General features: G+C 49.8%; 1 protein-coding gene across 1 annotated transcript in view; it reads right to left on the reverse strand.

Annotated features, from left to right (window-relative positions):
- Positions 1 to 5,395: 5,395 nt before the first annotated feature.
- Positions 5,396 to 16,193, reverse strand: part of LOC103082082 (L-gulonolactone oxidase) — a 30,309-nt gene continuing 19,511 nt past the window's right edge. Inside the window, exons 7-12 of the mRNA XM_007466162.1 lie at positions 14,174 to 14,281; positions 13,250 to 13,326; positions 9,454 to 9,603; positions 8,427 to 8,591; positions 6,778 to 6,868; positions 5,396 to 6,177 (exon numbers count right to left, since the gene is read on the reverse strand). Of these exons, the coding sequence (XP_007466224.1) occupies positions 6,049 to 6,177; positions 6,778 to 6,868; positions 8,427 to 8,591; positions 9,454 to 9,603; positions 13,250 to 13,326; positions 14,174 to 14,281 (720 nt within the window). The 3' untranslated portion in view covers positions 5,396 to 6,048. The remainder of the gene's footprint in view (positions 6,178 to 6,777; positions 6,869 to 8,426; positions 8,592 to 9,453; positions 9,604 to 13,249; positions 13,327 to 14,173; positions 14,282 to 16,193) is intronic.

Consider the following 16,193-nt stretch of genomic DNA (forward strand, 5'->3'; position numbering starts at 1 on the left):
TGGGATCCTCCCGGACCGGGGCACGAACCCGTGTCCCCTGCATCGGCAGGCGGACTCTCAACCGCTGCGCCACCGGGGAAGCCCCCAAGGTATCATTTTTTTTTAAATAGCAATTATCTGGAGCCTAGTGTAACATTCTCTCACTCTGGGTGTGTAAAAACATCCATTTGTGGACGTCAAAACTTAAACCAAAATTTTGATAACTCTTTCTGGGAACTTTGTGGAAATGTCTGGGCCGTTCTTGACCTTGCCACATGGGGAAAGAAACTCAGGATGGAAACGAAGATAAGCCAGGCTTGGGTATTAAATGCAGCTTCACTCAGACACTGCCTTGTATTTTTTCCCCCTTAGTTCACGAGTTCCTCACGGAACTATTTTTCGTAGTTATTTTTCGTAGCTATTTTTCCAGCTTCCACTGCCCCATCCTTGGAATAACTCCTGCTTTGGACTCATTTTAGTGACTGGAGACCTACAGGTAAGATCTTCCTAGTAGCGGACCCAGAGACACCCCTTCTAACTGTGAAACCTTCCTTTGTGGAGAGATCTCTTCCCTCTCGGCACTGCCCCTCCTCCAGGGCGTCCCTCGGGGTTTGCTCCCTTCTCTGAGGCTTTCCTGGTCGCTTTAGGGTTTGGGACTAGCCAGCCTCATGCCTGTAGGTCAGAGGGGGACGCTTTGCCCCGCCTGCGCCCGCACCTCGAAGGATCCCGACAGCTGCCACCAGGGGGCGGCATGAATCCCTGTTCCGGGGCTGACAGCGGACGCGGACCTTGAGAGAAGGACCAGAGTTGCGCTCTGGCTCCGCTGATGGCTGGGCTTCGCTCCCCTCTCTGCCTCCAGTCAGGTGACCCACCCACCTCCCCGTATCTTTCCTCTGGGCCCAGCCCCTGCAGGTGGCCAAGTTGACTCTGCAGATTTGGGGTTATCCCCATGCAGAGACACCTACAGTTGAAGTGAGGCTTGGCTTTTAAATGTCCCACATCTTTGCGTTTGGGGAGGCTTTCTGAGCGGTGGTGCATCCTTCTGGGACCCTCAGAGCTCACCCAGAGCCCTCCCGTTCTCAGCTGTGAATTTGTGGGGTGCTGGGGCCAGGCGGCCGCCCTGAGGGGAGGAGCTGTCCAGAGTTCACTCACTCTGCTTGATGAGATTTATACGGTTCCTTTTGGCCGGTGACCACTCACCCCAAATTCAGCTTTGAGAGCCGCTCACGGCCCAACAGCTCTGATGCTGTACTATGATTTAGTTTCACACTGGCCTGGCCCAGGGGGACCCTCTTCCTCATCCTGCCAGCCGATTCCTTAGCTGACACCGGCAATCACTGTTCGCTGTTAGAAGTACAGGCTCTGAGCCTCAGCGCCCACGATTTTTCCGAGTCCCCTGAGATGAGTTGAGTGTGTGCCAGCGGGGCTCATGCTACCTGAGGCTTGGATGCGAGGGCAGTGCTGGGAGAGATGAGAAGCCAGTCAGTGGGAACCTGGACCAGCTGTGGCCAGGAGGAGGCGAGGGGGGAGAGAAAAGTGGATCTGCATTAGCAATGCCTTCAGAAGCTCAATTTATGGCTTCAGTACACAGCTGGTACCAAAAGGACTCTGCAAGGAGAATTTTTTTTGGGGGGAGGATGACCTTCAGGCATCAAAAGATCTCAAACCAAAGGAAGAGTAAATTATATTTATCAAAAGCCTGATCCAGAAAGGGGACCCGGGTTCTCTGGTAATTAGAACGTCTATTTCCAGAACATTCTTTTGCCTCAGCATTCCAGGAATTGAAGTTTTACTGAACCTCAGGGTTTGGGGCTTAAGCCATTGCACTGTGTGTTCCTTAATGTCTCTACTCCCCCTGGGGTAGATGTGAGGTGCCATAAAAGCACACAACAAACATGGCACTCCTGCATTGAGCGGAAATGTCATTTAAAGATTTGGAAAATCGAACATTGCCCTAAAGTTTAAAACACAATTACATAATGAAATAGAATGCAAAATTCATAGATTTTATTTATTTATTTATTTTAAAAATTTATTTATTTATTTATGGCTGTGTTGGGTCTTCGTTTCTGCGCGAGGGTTTTCTCTAGTTGCGGCGAGCGGGGGGCCACTCTTCATCGCGGTGCGCGGGCCTCTCACTGTCGCGGCTTCTCTTGCTGCGGAGCACAGGCTCCAGACGCGCAGGCTCAGTAATTGTGGCTCACGGGCCCAGTTGCTCCGCGACATGTGGGATCTTCCCAGACCAGGGCTCGAACCCGTGTCCCCTGCATTGGCAGGCAGATTCTCAACCACTGCGCCACCAGGGAAGCCCCCAAATTCATAGATTTTAAAAATTAAATTCCAGCTATTGAAAATATAGGGCTTCAGGATGTACCTTGGTTTACTGGCACCGCCTTTCCTAACTTGCTATGCAACATTGGACAAGTATCCTCACCTCTCTGAGCCTCTGTTTCCTCATCTGTAGAACATGGGAGTGATTCGGACTCCGCCATTTCCCAAGCCTCAGGATTTAGCCTGCCATGCTTTTCTTTGTATTAACTTCACCAATCCATCTCTTTCCTTATGTATCAGTCAGGGTCCTCCAGAGAAATAGAACCAATGTGTATGTTTATGTCAGACTGATTTCAAGGAGTTGGCTCAAGTCTGAAATCTGTAGGTCAGCCCCACAGGCTGGAAACGGAGCCGGGAGCTCTTGAGGCAGAACGTATTCTCCCAGAAAACTCGAGTTTTTGTTTTTAAGGCCTTTCAGTTGATTGCATGAGGCCCACGTACGTTTTTGAGGGTAATTTCCTTTAGTTAAAGTCAACTCATTCATGGTAGACGTTAAGTGTGTCCACAAAATACCTCTTTCAGAACAACACCTAAGTCGGTGTTGGATGAAACAATTCAGACTGTAGCCCAGTAAGTTGACACATACCTCCTGTCCACACCTGGTGGTAGTGAGTGGGGCTGGTTTCATGGGTGCTTGGCCTGTGCAGCGATCAGAAGGACCCCATGCTTGTTTTAATGCTCTGCTGTCACCCTCTTGAAATTCTTTTTTTATTCACTTGAAGTATACTTGCCCTGGTGAAATTCTTAATCGTTTTGTGCTGGACCCTGTGAATTACACAGCTGGTCCTGCTGAAGGGGTAGCTCTTGCCCTCGAGGCCGTGGACTTAGGTCTTGAGCCAGCCTCTCTGGGGAAGTTGAGTCCAAGTGGACTGGCCAGGTGTCTGTGGCTGTACCATTTCCCTGACACTTCATTACACACTCCCTGGTATTGCTATTTAACGCCCTATGCACATTAGTCTTGTTTCCCTGAATTCAAATATAAAGTTCTTTACTTTTATTGGGGTAAAAATATATATAACATAAAATGTACCATTTTAACCATTTTTCAGTGTACAGTTCAGTGGCATTAAGTACATTCAGTTTATTGTGAAACCATCGCTACCATCCGTCCCCAGAATTTTTCATCTTCCCCAACTGAAACCCTGTACCAGTTAGACACTATCTCCTATTCTCCCTCCCTCCCATCCCCTGGCACCCACTGTTCTACCTTCTGTCTCTGCGAATCTGACTACTCTAGGTACCTCATGTAATTGGAATTGTACAGCATTTGTCTCTTTGTGACTGTCTTATTTCACATAGCAGAATATTCTCAAGGCTCATTAATTGTAGCATACATCAAAGTTTCCTTCCTTGTTAAGGCTGAGTGATAGTCCATTGTATGTATATTCCACAATTTATGCAGTCATCCATCAATGGACATTTAGGTTGCTTGTACATTTTGGCAACTGTGAATAATGCTGCTATGAACATGGGTGTGCAAATATCTGTTTTGAGTCCCTGCTTTCAGTTCTTCTGGGTACGTGCCCAGAAGTGGAATTGCTGGATCATGTGGCAATTCTATGTTTAGTTAGCTTTCTGAGGAACTTCCATGCCATTTTCCACGGCAGCTGCACCATTTCATTACATTTCCACCAGCAATGCACAAGGATTCCAATTTCTCCAGGTCCTCGACAACACTTGTTATTTTCTGTTGTTATTACTGTTTTGATAATAGTGATCCTAATGGGCGTAAAGTGATATCTCATGGTGATTTCATTTTCATTTCCCTAGTGATTAGCGATGTGGAGCCTCTTTCCATGTGCTTACTGATCATTTGTATATCTTCTTTGGAGAAATGTGTATTCAAGTCCTTTGTCCAGTTTTTTTTTTTAAAGGAATTTTGCCTTTGTTTTTTAAAAATTTTATTTATTTATTTATCTATTTATGGCTGTGTTGGGTCTTCGTTTCTGCGCGAGGGCTTTCTCTAGTTGCGGCGAGCGGGGGCCACTCTTTATCGCAGTACGCAGGCCTCTCACTGTCGCAGCCTCTCTTGTTGCGGAGCACAGGCTCCAGATGCGCAGGCTCAGTAATTGTGGCTCACGGGGCTAGTTGCTCCGTGGCATGTGGGATCGTCCCAGACCAGACCAGGGCTCGAACCCGTGTCCCCTGCATTGGCAGGCGGATTGTCAACCACTGCGCCACCAGGGAGGCCCCTTTGTCCTTTTTTTTTGTACGCGGGCCTCTCACTGTTGTGGCCTCTCCCGCCACAGAGCAACAGGCTCCCGACACGCAGGCTCAGCGGCCATGGCTCACGGGGCCAGCCGCTCCGCGGCATGTGGGGTCTTCCCGGACCGGGGCACGAACCCGTGGCCCCTGCATCGGCAGGCGGACTCCCAACCACTGCCCTTTGTCCATTTTTGATCAGTTGTTTGTTTTTGTGTTTTTGAGGAGTTCTTATATAGTGTGCGTATTAACCGCTTATGAAACGTACGATTAAAATATACATTTCTGGATGCCAGGAACCTGTCTTAAGGTTCTTTTTAAAAAAAAAATAAATTTATTTATTTAATTTTTGGCTGCATTGGGTCCTTGTTGCCGCGCACGGGCTTTCTTTTAGTTGCAGTGAGCGGGGGCTACTCTTTGTTGTGGTGCGTGGGCTTCTCACTGCGGTGGCTTCTCTTGTTGTGAGCACGGGCTCTAGGCACGCGGGCTTCAGTAACTGTGGCACCTGGGCTCAGTAGTTGTGGCTCATGGGCTCAGTTGCTCCGAGGCATGTGGGATCTTCCTGAACCAGGGCTTGAACCTGTGTCCCCTGCATTGGCAGGCGGATTCTTAACCACTGCGCCACCAGGGAAGCCCTTTACGGTCCTTTTAATTTCCCCAAAGCACTCGGCACCTTGTAGATGTTCAACAAGAACCTGGTGAAAAAATAGCCACAAAGTGTGGTAGGTCAGAGGCAGCTTGAAACTAAGTTTGCAGGAGGGATATGAAGAGCATTTTCCAGGCAAGTCCGAGACCTGTTACCTCTGGAAGGCAGCCGGGGAATCAGGGAGCCCCCTGCTCCCAAAGGATTACCTTGGAGATGAAGAGGAGGGAGCAGAGAGTGAATGAACTCTTGGTCTTTATTAAAAAGAAGGCAAGGAGAGTCCCACTCCCCAAACATCCCCTGGAATAGACACACTGTAGGTCGGGCCATGGGAGGTCAGATGGACAGGTGGACCCTCTGGAAGAGGGCAGTCCCAGGGCAGGGGGCATGCACCTGAGCATCTGAAAGACCCTCGAGAGTGAAAGAAAGCAGAGCGCAGCACACACGACCTCTGTGCCAAACACATGCCAGGGGGACCCCTCCCTGCAAGGGTGGGCGAGGGATCCCTGGAGCTCCGGACACCCAACCAGCGGGTGGAACCTGTGAAAGGCTGAATCCTGACCTCCTAGACACAGAACATTTGGGGGCTTCTCTGTCTTCTGGGAAACAGGATGTGGTGATTGCAGGCTTGGGCTAAAAGGATGCGGCTGAAGAGGTAAATGGGGATTTGGTGCTCTTCCTTACATGGGGTTCCTGTGAGGATGAGAGAAGTGGGAGCTGCCCAGATCCCGCCTCCTTACTCTGGGTTAGAGCAGCTGTGGGGACCGTGGCAGAGCGCCTGGGGGAAGAGGTCTGTTCCCCATCAGGCCGGAGGGACACTGAGCCTTCAACCTCATGGGAAGTGGGCCTGGGGTATGGGATGGGGTGGGTTCGACTTGTTTTCTGTCTGTGCTTCAGTAGAACACCTTCTCCAGATATGCATTCAGGAACATCCCCGTGGGGTCCAGCTTTTCTCGGATGGCACAGAACTTCGGAAAGGCAGGATACATTTTCTCAAAGTCCTTCCGGGTGCAGTTGTGGGCCTGAGGAAGCAACCAGATACAACAGGCCTCGTTCCTTGGAACCAGCATTGCAGCGGGGCTGCAAACAGGCACGCACGTCTGGATGCCTGCATGTGTGACGCTGCTACCCCCAGGCACACGCAAGCACATACATGCACGCATTCATTCACACGCACCTATAATGTAGAGACCCAGAGAGGAGGGCGGAAGTTCTTGGGAAGCAAAGAAGGAAGGTGTTAAAATGCAGCATTAAACTTCCCGTTGCCTTTGCCAGCCGGCAGTGTGTCAGTGGAGAGGGCTCTGGCCCCAATTCAGCTGCTAATTAGTAAGTAAGTCCCGTCACCCCTGAGAGACGCCTCGTTTCCTGTCTGTTAAATAGACCCACTGCCTTATCCTGCTTGCAGAATTACAGTCACTGGGCTGTTGGAACATGAATGCAGAGGGAAGATGGGTCTGGTTAGGGTCGTGGAGGCCCTCCTTCCTGTCACTTGCTCAGCCCAAGTTTCCCCACATCTAAGCCTTGGGCAGGCAGGGCAACAGGGAGGAGAGGCGCCCTCTGGTGGAAGCCCCAGCTCACAGCAGCTGCCCAGCTGACACCCGCCCCCCCATGAAGCATCCTACCTTGGCCCAGTGGGGCCTGCCCCCCACCTTCTTCATGATGGTCTCGTAGGCCAGCCAGTAGTCCAGCCGCGGCACGTCCTTGCCGTAGGGCCTGGGGAGGGGGCAGAAGGAGGTGAGGCCCTGTCCCTGCTTTGCATGGTCCCACCCACTGTTATCAGGCACCTTGCCTGTGCCGGGCCCAGCACTTGGCTCTGCCCTCAGGACATGGACAGCAGTGACCCAGCACCTTGAGGACTTCTGCTCAGAAGGATTTGGAAAAGGTTTACATCCTCTTACATATTTTTTAACTGGCCACTGAAAGTTGTCATGACTTTAAATAATTTTAAAGATTTGTGTGTGTGTGTGTATGTATGTATATATATATGTGTATATATATATATATATATATATACATACACACACATATATACGTATGTATATTTATATACTCATGTAGCTTGAAGATTTCAATTTTAAATCTAAATATTTAAAAATGTAAATTAAAAAAATTTAATGTAAAGATTACTTTAAGGAGATATATATATATATATATATATACACACACACACACACACACACACACACACACACACACACAAACCTTAAAAATAAATATTTATATCAGAATCCCCTCATTGATGTATGGAAAGCATGGCCATATAACCTAGTTGGTCAGTCCTGCAAAGCCAGATTTATTGACAGAAAAAATCGAAGTCAGAGCTTTAAAAAATTCAAATGTTATGATGCAGCCCCATGGCAACTTTCTCACTTCTGAATTTGCATGCACAGGTAGGGATAAGATAGACAGACAGACAGACAGATGTGATGAGGCTGCCTGCAAGTTTTGTCCCTACGTGAAATAAGCCACCTCTCATTCAGTACGTGTTTCAGAAACTCTCTTCTGGCTTCGGGGACTCCCGCCAGGACAGCGCCTTCTTGAATTGTCCCTTGGGATCCCTTGAGTTTGGGGGTTTTTACATGCTGGAGAAATACAGCATAGTGAGATTCAGGCTGGGAGAGAGTATATTTGTCTTTTGCAAAGTCAGAGAAGGGCTATTATCAATGGGGGATGGGAAGGAAGGAAGACATGTCTTAGGCGGGAAGTATTAGAAAAGAGGAGCTTCTTAAACCGTGCACGTCCATAAGCCTCATACAAGAGATTACTGCACAACTAATCAGGAAAAAGATAATGCAGTCGTGAGCTTAAGGTATCGGCACAGGGCCTGGTGGAGCCGGTTAAGATGGGCAAATGCATCCAGGCCTGATTCTCTTTTTGGCTGAACTGAAAGCTGGCCTCAGAATCCTTCTCGACACAGTTCCAGGCTCTCGGAATCACTGACCAGGGCAGGCACAGGAGATAGCATAGACTTGTCATTCAGTAATATCAGCTTCACAAGTAGTAGCTATGCATATTAACACTAACATTAATATTACATATTCATTAATATGAATGACTGCATTAACGTAATATAGGCTAGAAAGGGTGGCTGTAGGAACTCAAAGGAGAGAAAGACGATTTTCTGCGGCCAGGATGAGGGAAGTCTCCTGGGAGAAGGTGGCGTTTGAACTGGCCTTGAAAGCTGGGGAAGGAAAGGGGTCCCTTCGAAGCAGGGTGGCAGGGTCGGGGTGGGGAGCCCAGCCCCACCCTGCCCCCTCCGCGAGCTGCTCACCTGTACATGATGATGTTCACGTAGCAGCTGTCGCGCTGGAAGCAGGGGCTCAGCAGGATGTCGTCCCCCCGGGTGAAGCGCACCTCCACGGGGTAGTGGGCCACCACCTTGGGGTGCGCCTCCAGCATGGCCTTCAGCTCCAGCAGGGCCTCCTTGGTCTTCTCTCTGCACTCGGCCCAGGGGGATGGAACCCAGACCTCAAGAAGGGGCCTCCTGAGCTCCCATGAGGCTCTGCACGGCTTCCCAGCCTTGGGGGCTTCGGGTATCCCGGTCCCCAGGAGGCCCCTTCCTCATGGCTGCTCTCAAAGTCCTCCTCACAGAAGAGGAGACCTACCAACTGCTCCCAGCTCAGTTCCCAGGGCCCCCGCCCAATCGGGGGCTCCCCTTGGGTCTCTGACCACAGCTGTCCCATGCCCCGGCCTCCTCTTTTTCAGACAGAGTCAGGTCACTCTGATTCCAAGACTTCTACTTTTTCTAATAGTCCTGCCCCAAGAGTGTGGTGGCCTCAGCCCCTGAACATGGTAACAGAGGCATCCCTTAAGCCCTGGGCACCAACCCGCAACCCCCCCCCCCCCCCCCGCCTTTTCTTGGAGAGGGACAAAGAGGGGAAATTCAGAGAGAAAGCTGCAGCGATCCGGGCTACAGCCCTAGCCTCAGTCCCTCGGGGGTGTGTCCCTCGGGACTGAGATGCAGAGAACCGGCCCCCAGCCTGCTCCATGGACTCTGCCGACCGGGGGACAAGGCAGGCGACAGTCTTTCAGAAAAACCAGATGCTGGCCAGCCTGCTGTTACCCGGCTGCATGGCTGGAGAGGAGCTGATGGGGAAAGCGGAGGGGATCCCCTGGCTGGTTTCCCTGAGAGTCACAATGGTGCAAGGGCACTGGATGGGGATTCAGAGCCTCCAGTTTGCCCCCCACTAATAACAGGTAGAACAGGGAGCCTGGTCGGCAGTGTACGTGCTAGGGCAGATCCCAAGGGAATCTGTTTGTTGCAGACCCAGCCGCAGGCTGGCCCACACAGCCCCTACCTGGGGATGGCCCAGTCCTGCACGTGCTGCTTGAAGCGACACTCGTAGGTGAAGATCCTGTGGCTGCGGCTGCAGTTTTCCTTCTTCCCATTGAACAGGAGCCAGAAGAAAAAGCGGTTGATCCAGCGCACGAGGCCTGGGAGGAAGGTGCTGGGGGGCAGGGCAGAGGGGCCTGTGATCATCGTGTTATCCAGCCGCAAGTGAGCACCGGCTGTTTGCTGGGCGCCGGGCTGAGTCCTTTACAAACCAGGACTTCATTCTCCACATACTCTGCCATGTACGCTTACCTACAGCCTGGAAATCCCTCCAGGGAATGTGAATATCGCCTTCCACCACTCTCTCCGTGGCTGCCCCGTGATCCAGTTATGGATTTTATCTCACATTTCATCCCTCTCTCCCCCTCTAATGACTAGGTTATTTACAGGGTTTGGGTTTGGTGAAAAACCCAAACTGTGATTAAAAAAACCCAAAACACGTAACATAAAATTTACCATCTTAACCATTGTTTAAGTGTACAGTTCAGTAGTGTTAAGTATATTCACATCGCTGTGTGGTGCATCTCCAGAATCTTGTAAAACCGAAGCTCTGTCCCCACTAAACAACAGCTCCCCACTGCGCCCTCCCTCCAGCCCCTGGCAACCCCCATTCCACTTCCTGTCTTGATGAATTTGACTACTCTGGGTGCCTCATAAAAGTGGAATCACACAATATTTGTCCTTTTATGTGTCTGGCTTATTTCACTCAGCATAATGTTTTCAAGATTCATTCACATTGTAGCATGTGTCAGGATTTCCTTCCTTTTTAAGGCTGGATAGTATTCCAGTGTATGGACATACCCCATTTTGCTTATCCAGTCATCCATCGGATACCTGTGTTGCTTCCACCTTTTGGCTGTTGTAATAATGCTGCTGTGAACACAAGTGTGCAAATATCTCTTTGAAATCGTGCTTTCAATTCTTTCTGACATATCCTCAGAAGTGGAATTGCTGGGTCATATGGAAATTCTATTTTTAAGTTTTTGAGAAAACTCCGTACTGTTTTCCCTAGCGGTCGCACCATTTTACGTTCCCACCAACAGCGCGAAAGGGTCCAATTTCTCCACATCCTCGCCAAAACCTGTCATTTTCGGCGTAGTACCACCACATGCCACACCATAACAAAGGTCTTTGTACTTACATCCTTACCAGATTGTTGGGGCAAAGGGCAGGCAGAGTTTTAATTTCAGCAGGTTGCTGCCAGTTTAATTTACATAAGGACTGTAGTAATTCACCCTCCTTCCACACCTGGCCATCCAGGGAGGACTTGATTGTTGTAAGTGGCCAGTGGGGGCCAGTGGCCTAGCATGGGGGCTGGGCTTATGGATTCTTGTGTTTGGAAAGGAGCTGCCCAAGGAATTGCAAAGGGAAGGCTCTGTGCTTCTTGGGCCACGAAGGAGCTGTCACCTGGCTTTCTGCTCTGGGAAACGCATTCACCAAGTGACATTCTTCCAAATGTATACTTACACACACACACACAGATTAAAGTTCATTTTTTTTGTCTTTATAAAAGAAAGAAATTTTCACTGTAGATGTGTTGGGGAGCCAAGAAAGCAAAATCAGCTTTCTCCTTCTCCTGCAGGGGCTGGAAGGGGAGGAGTATGCGGTCTCTCTCAAGGCAGATGCGCTCTGGTGTCCCAGGCCAGCACGGCCATGGGGCAGCTCCCACCGGCCCCAGGGCACCAGGCTGTTCTCAGCACGGGAGCTGAGCTTGGCCCTGGTCCTGGCTGACCCTCCAGGGATCTGTTCCCGAGAAAGCCTGTCTCTCTGTCCTGGTCAGCCAGGGCCAACACCATCAGCCCTACGGTTGACCGCTACTGAACACCTCAAGGACAGGGACCAAACGTTTCGTTAGCATTTCCTACACAAATACTATGAGCCTCCCCTAGGTGCCAGGCGTTCTTTGGGGCTCCGAGGATTGACAGTGACAGGACAGACAGCATCCCTGCCCTCATGGGGCTACAGTGAGTCTGATGGCAAAGCAGCCATTAAGTCACCAGGTACCCAATCCATTATGTTAGTTTTCATTCCCGCATCCTTGGGCACATAGTTCAGCGAGAGGCCCAGAGCTGCAGGGATGAGGCTGGGTGGATGCAGTTTCCGGAAGACACGAAAAGGGGGGCCACATGGGCTGTGCTCAGAGGCCATGGAGCTCCCTCGGAGCATCCGCCCTGGCTGGGATGTGCCAACTGTGATTTACAGCCCAATTTATTTGGATGCTGCCTGGGCCCGGACTCCACAGACAAAAGCACATAAAGCTGCCAGGCTGCTGTGATGGAAGGGGAGAGAAGCTGGCTGGGCGTTTTCCACTCTCACCCCCGAACTGTTACCTGATGGAGCGATGGCCTCTAGGCTGGGCTCACCGTCTTTAAAAAGACACCAAAGTCCTCAGGATAAAAGACTAGATGGCTACAACTGATAAAATTAAATACATCTACACATCATAAAACACCATGAAAGTGAAAGATAAGACACCAACAGGGAGAAGGTGACGCAACACACATAACCAGCAAAGGACTGGCGCTCAAAATACATGTAAATAGAGCTGTACCAAACACTAAGAAAAAAACAACCCAATTTTTTAAAAGAACAAAGTGCATAAATGGGCACCTCACAGAAGAGAAATCTGAAAGATCAATAAATTGAAAAGCTGGGCAACCTTGTTAATAGGGAAATAAGAATTAAAAACCATAATGAGGTACCATTTAACACATAGCACACAAAAATTTAAAAGCCTGACAGGTCCAATTTTGTCCAGCTTATGGAGGACAGAGCATCTTACAGTGCTTGGCAGTTAACTTGGTAACTACTTAGGAGAACAGCTTGATCTTATAAAACTCAAGATGCTTATACTTGGTGACCCAGGAATTCCACTCATGATTATATACTCAAGACATCAGAAGCAATTTTCCAGAATGCTCACAGGAACGTTGTCTGTAATGGACAAAAAAATTCCTGGAAACAACCCAAATATCCATCAACAAGAGCATGGGCAAAAAAAATTCCTGAAAACAACCCAAATATCCATCAACAAGAGCACGGATAAATACATCGTGGTAAATGCGTACAGTGAAAAATGAATAATTACAGCTCTTCATATCAACATGGAAAAATCTCACTATCAAAGCTGAATTACCAACTTTTTCTTTCAGGATTCAGAAAACTACAGTATCAATAAAAGCAAGAGAATAATAAGCATAAAGTTTGGAGGGGTGGTTTACCTTTTGGGGGAGATACTGTGAGCTGGGAGTTCCACCAAGAGGACTCCAATTTTACTAGTGTTGTCTCACTTCTTAATATGGTAGCAACAAGAAGATGTGGGTGCTTACTATATTATTCTTTATATTTTAAATTTGTGTTGCCTATATTATTTACATGTATGAAACATTTCAAAAATCTTTATCTGATGCCATTCCATGTCTTGGCTGGATACAGAGTCACCACTCAAGGTCCCATAAAACCTTCTCCATCACTCATAGTTACATGTTTGGTGGCAGACATGGGGCCTGAGCCTGAGCACAGACCTCAGGCTGGGAAGGAGGTAAGAAACAGGACAATACGAAGCTTCACAACACCTGTGAGCCAGGGAGTGAGGCTTGGGCACTGGTATTTTTAAAAGAGCTCCCCAGGGTTCAAAACCCCTGCTCTGGACCCAAGAGACAGACCCAGTTTGCACAACTAGGTAGGATGTGTTCTTCTGATGGACCACATCTCCAACAGTATATGGCAGGTGCTGGGAAAAGGGACACTTGCATTCCTACCTGATCCAGAGCAGGAACTCCAGTAAATAGAATCCAACAGCATAGTCCCAAAACCAGTTGGCTGAAGATGAGGGAGGCTGGGAAGCAGAATTTGTGGTCAGTTTGGGACCAGAGCTGAGTGTCTCCTTAGAGGGAGATATGTCCCAGGAGAGGCTGTGTGTGTGTCGTGGGGGAAGGGTGACCCACCTTCCAGGATGATTGAAAGCCTCGGTTCCTACCACTGATTCCCATGCCCTATCCCCTCTGTTTCATGCTTTTTTATATGTTCATGTATTCATGTATTTTGCACGAGACAAAAATGTGCATCTGTCCCTCCCCTTCAGAGCCCACGAGCCGGGTGTCCAGCAATCATCCTTTATGAACCCTACGCCAGCCCCTTACACACAGTAGGTGTCCTGGCTTTTGCCTGACTTGTTCAATCCACGTCATCCTAAGTGATGGTTTTGTTTTCTTCTGCTGAGAAGCAGCTTGTTTGCTAAGGTCACGGTGGGGAGACAAAACCAAGGCTTTCTTCACCTGTATGGTTGGAGGTGGGAAAGATGGGGGTGCTGGAGGGAAGGTGGGATGTATTAGCTGGCTTCTGAGGTCTAGCCCAGCTTCCTAGGACTCAGCCTATCCTGTTCTGCCCACACCTCTGTGCCCTGTTCCCCTGCCCCACATCTAGATTGTCTCTTGACCTCACCCCTACGCATCCCTCCCCGCAGACACATGGACCCTTACTGGGCCCACCTTCTTTCTTCCTTCCACCCTCTGGCCTTTTGTGCTTCTCTCCTCAGGCTCAGTGATGCTCACCCTTGCTTTTCCTCTCACTTCTCACGGCTCATCAGCATGATAGCAGGCGTCAGGCGCCCTGGGAGCTGGCGGGGGGTGGGGACGTGTGGGAATGGTGGGCTGTGTGTGAGGAGGGGAAGATGCCCCGGCTACCTTGTTGGTGTGGTCCTGGTAGATGACGCTGACGTTCTCGCTGTGCGGGAACCAGAGGAAGCGGAAGTATTCGGATTTTTTCAGGTGGCTGTCCAGGTTGTCAAGAACCTGTCCGAGGCAGGAGGAAGGAGCAGAGATTGTATTGGTCACAGGATGATGGTGGGGATGCTGGAAGCCAGAGCCCACCATCAAAAGAAAATACCTGAAATTGTCCTAACATTGCCAAATAGCACAGAATGTGTCTTATAAGATGCTGGACATTAACAATATCCACTTACAGGTGGACTTCCTTTAGTAACTTAGAGGACAAAAGTGACTTCTCATTTGTTCTGGCTTGAGTAATTACTATCTATGTAAGTTTGCTCAAGTGCCTCAGTTTCCTTATCTGTAAAGTGGGATTAATAACAGTACCTATGTCAGGATTGTTATGAAGAATAAATGCATTAATGCTTAGAAAGTGCTTAAAACGGTGTCACAAGCTTGGTGAGCCCTGTACAGGTACAGGCTGCTGCTGCTGCTATTACATTGTCATTGTCATCATCTCTTATCCCCACAAGGCCTGACATGTCGAGGGCCCTCAATAAAATGGACAGGAGAGCCTTGCTCGAATATGGCTCATCATTTGCACACGTGGAAATAACATCGCAGAGCAAATCATGTCTCATTGACATCCATCAAGCTGATACAGGACAAGTTCTGAGCCAGAGCAGAGACGGATTTGGGGTTTGATGGGCAACCGGGAGGTAGGGGAGGAGCAGTGGTCTTGGAGTAAGTTCTGGATTCAAGTGCTGGCTCCGCAGCTGCATGACCTAGAAGGAACCACATCCCCTGAGCCTTGGCTTTCCCACCAATGACATGTGGGCACTTGTGCAGATGAAATGAAATAACCTATGCTGAAGCTTCCGAGTCGAGTGCCTGCCACGTGGCCTGTGCCCAGTGGAGAGTCTTGTTTCTGAATGTGAGCAATGCTGCCAGACATTTAGGGCCCTGGCCCTATTCCCCACCCCCGAGTTCTCAGCTGTGAGTCTCAAGAAGCCCTCTGAAGCCTCTGGGCAGCGTGTCTTCATCTGTAGAACCAAGACCTTAATAGTTTTCCTGCCTTCCTGCCTTCCTTCCTTCCTTCTTTCCCGCCTTCCTTCCTTCCTTCCTTCCTTCCTTCCTTCCTTCTTTCCCGCCTTCCTTCCTGCCTTCCTTCCTGCCTTCCTTCCTGCTTTCCTTCCTTCCTGCCTCCCTGCCTTCCTTCCTTCCTTTCTCCCTGCCTTCCTTCCTTCCTGCCTTCCTTCCTTCCTTCCTGCCTGCCTTCCTTCCTGCCTTCCTTCCTTCCTGCCTTCCTTCCTACCTTCTTTCCTTCCTTCCTGCCTGCCTTCCTTCCTTCCTGCCTTCCTTCCTTCCTGCCTGCCTTCCTTCCTTCCTTCCTTCCTGCCTTCCTTCCTGCCTGCCTTCCTTCCTGCCTGCCTTCCTTCCTTCCTTCCTTCCTTCCAGGACTGTTGTGAGGACCAAGGGAGTTGATGGCTGTGAAAGCAGTTTATAAGCTCTTAAACAGAACTTGTGATTTCCACATGTGATCAGGAAGGGAGGTGAAGCCAAGATGAAGTGCTGAGGTGAGCCCACCTAAGACTTCAGTTCGGAGCATCTGGGAGCAGTGGGGGAACTTTAGAATTCTGGATCCTTGTCATCACTTCAGGGAGGACGCCTAACTTTTTAACCGATGCTTGATGGGGCCTGGGGGATACAGGAATGGGTGGCCTTCCAGTGACCTGGCTGCCATGCTAAACCTCCCCCGGCCCATGCCAGACCCAGGCTGTCGGTCACCCTACTGCATCTCCACACGTGTCTCTCCAGTCTTCCCTATAATCCGCTCCTGCTGCCAAGGAAGGTGGCTGACTTAGCTGCCTTCTTTGCTCTCACCGGCCCTCCCGCACTAGCCTCATAATTTGCTCCATTTTTCATCTCTCCAGACAACGTCACAGGGAAGCATCCCAAAACACAGCTCAAAAATCCCCAGCAGCGCCCCATTTCC

Source organism: Lipotes vexillifer, unplaced genomic scaffold, assembly GCF_000442215.2.
Source record: "Lipotes vexillifer unplaced genomic scaffold, Lipotes_vexillifer_v1.1 scaffold308, whole genome shotgun sequence".
NCBI classification, from domain to species: domain Eukaryota; kingdom Metazoa; phylum Chordata; class Mammalia; order Artiodactyla; family Lipotidae; genus Lipotes; species Lipotes vexillifer.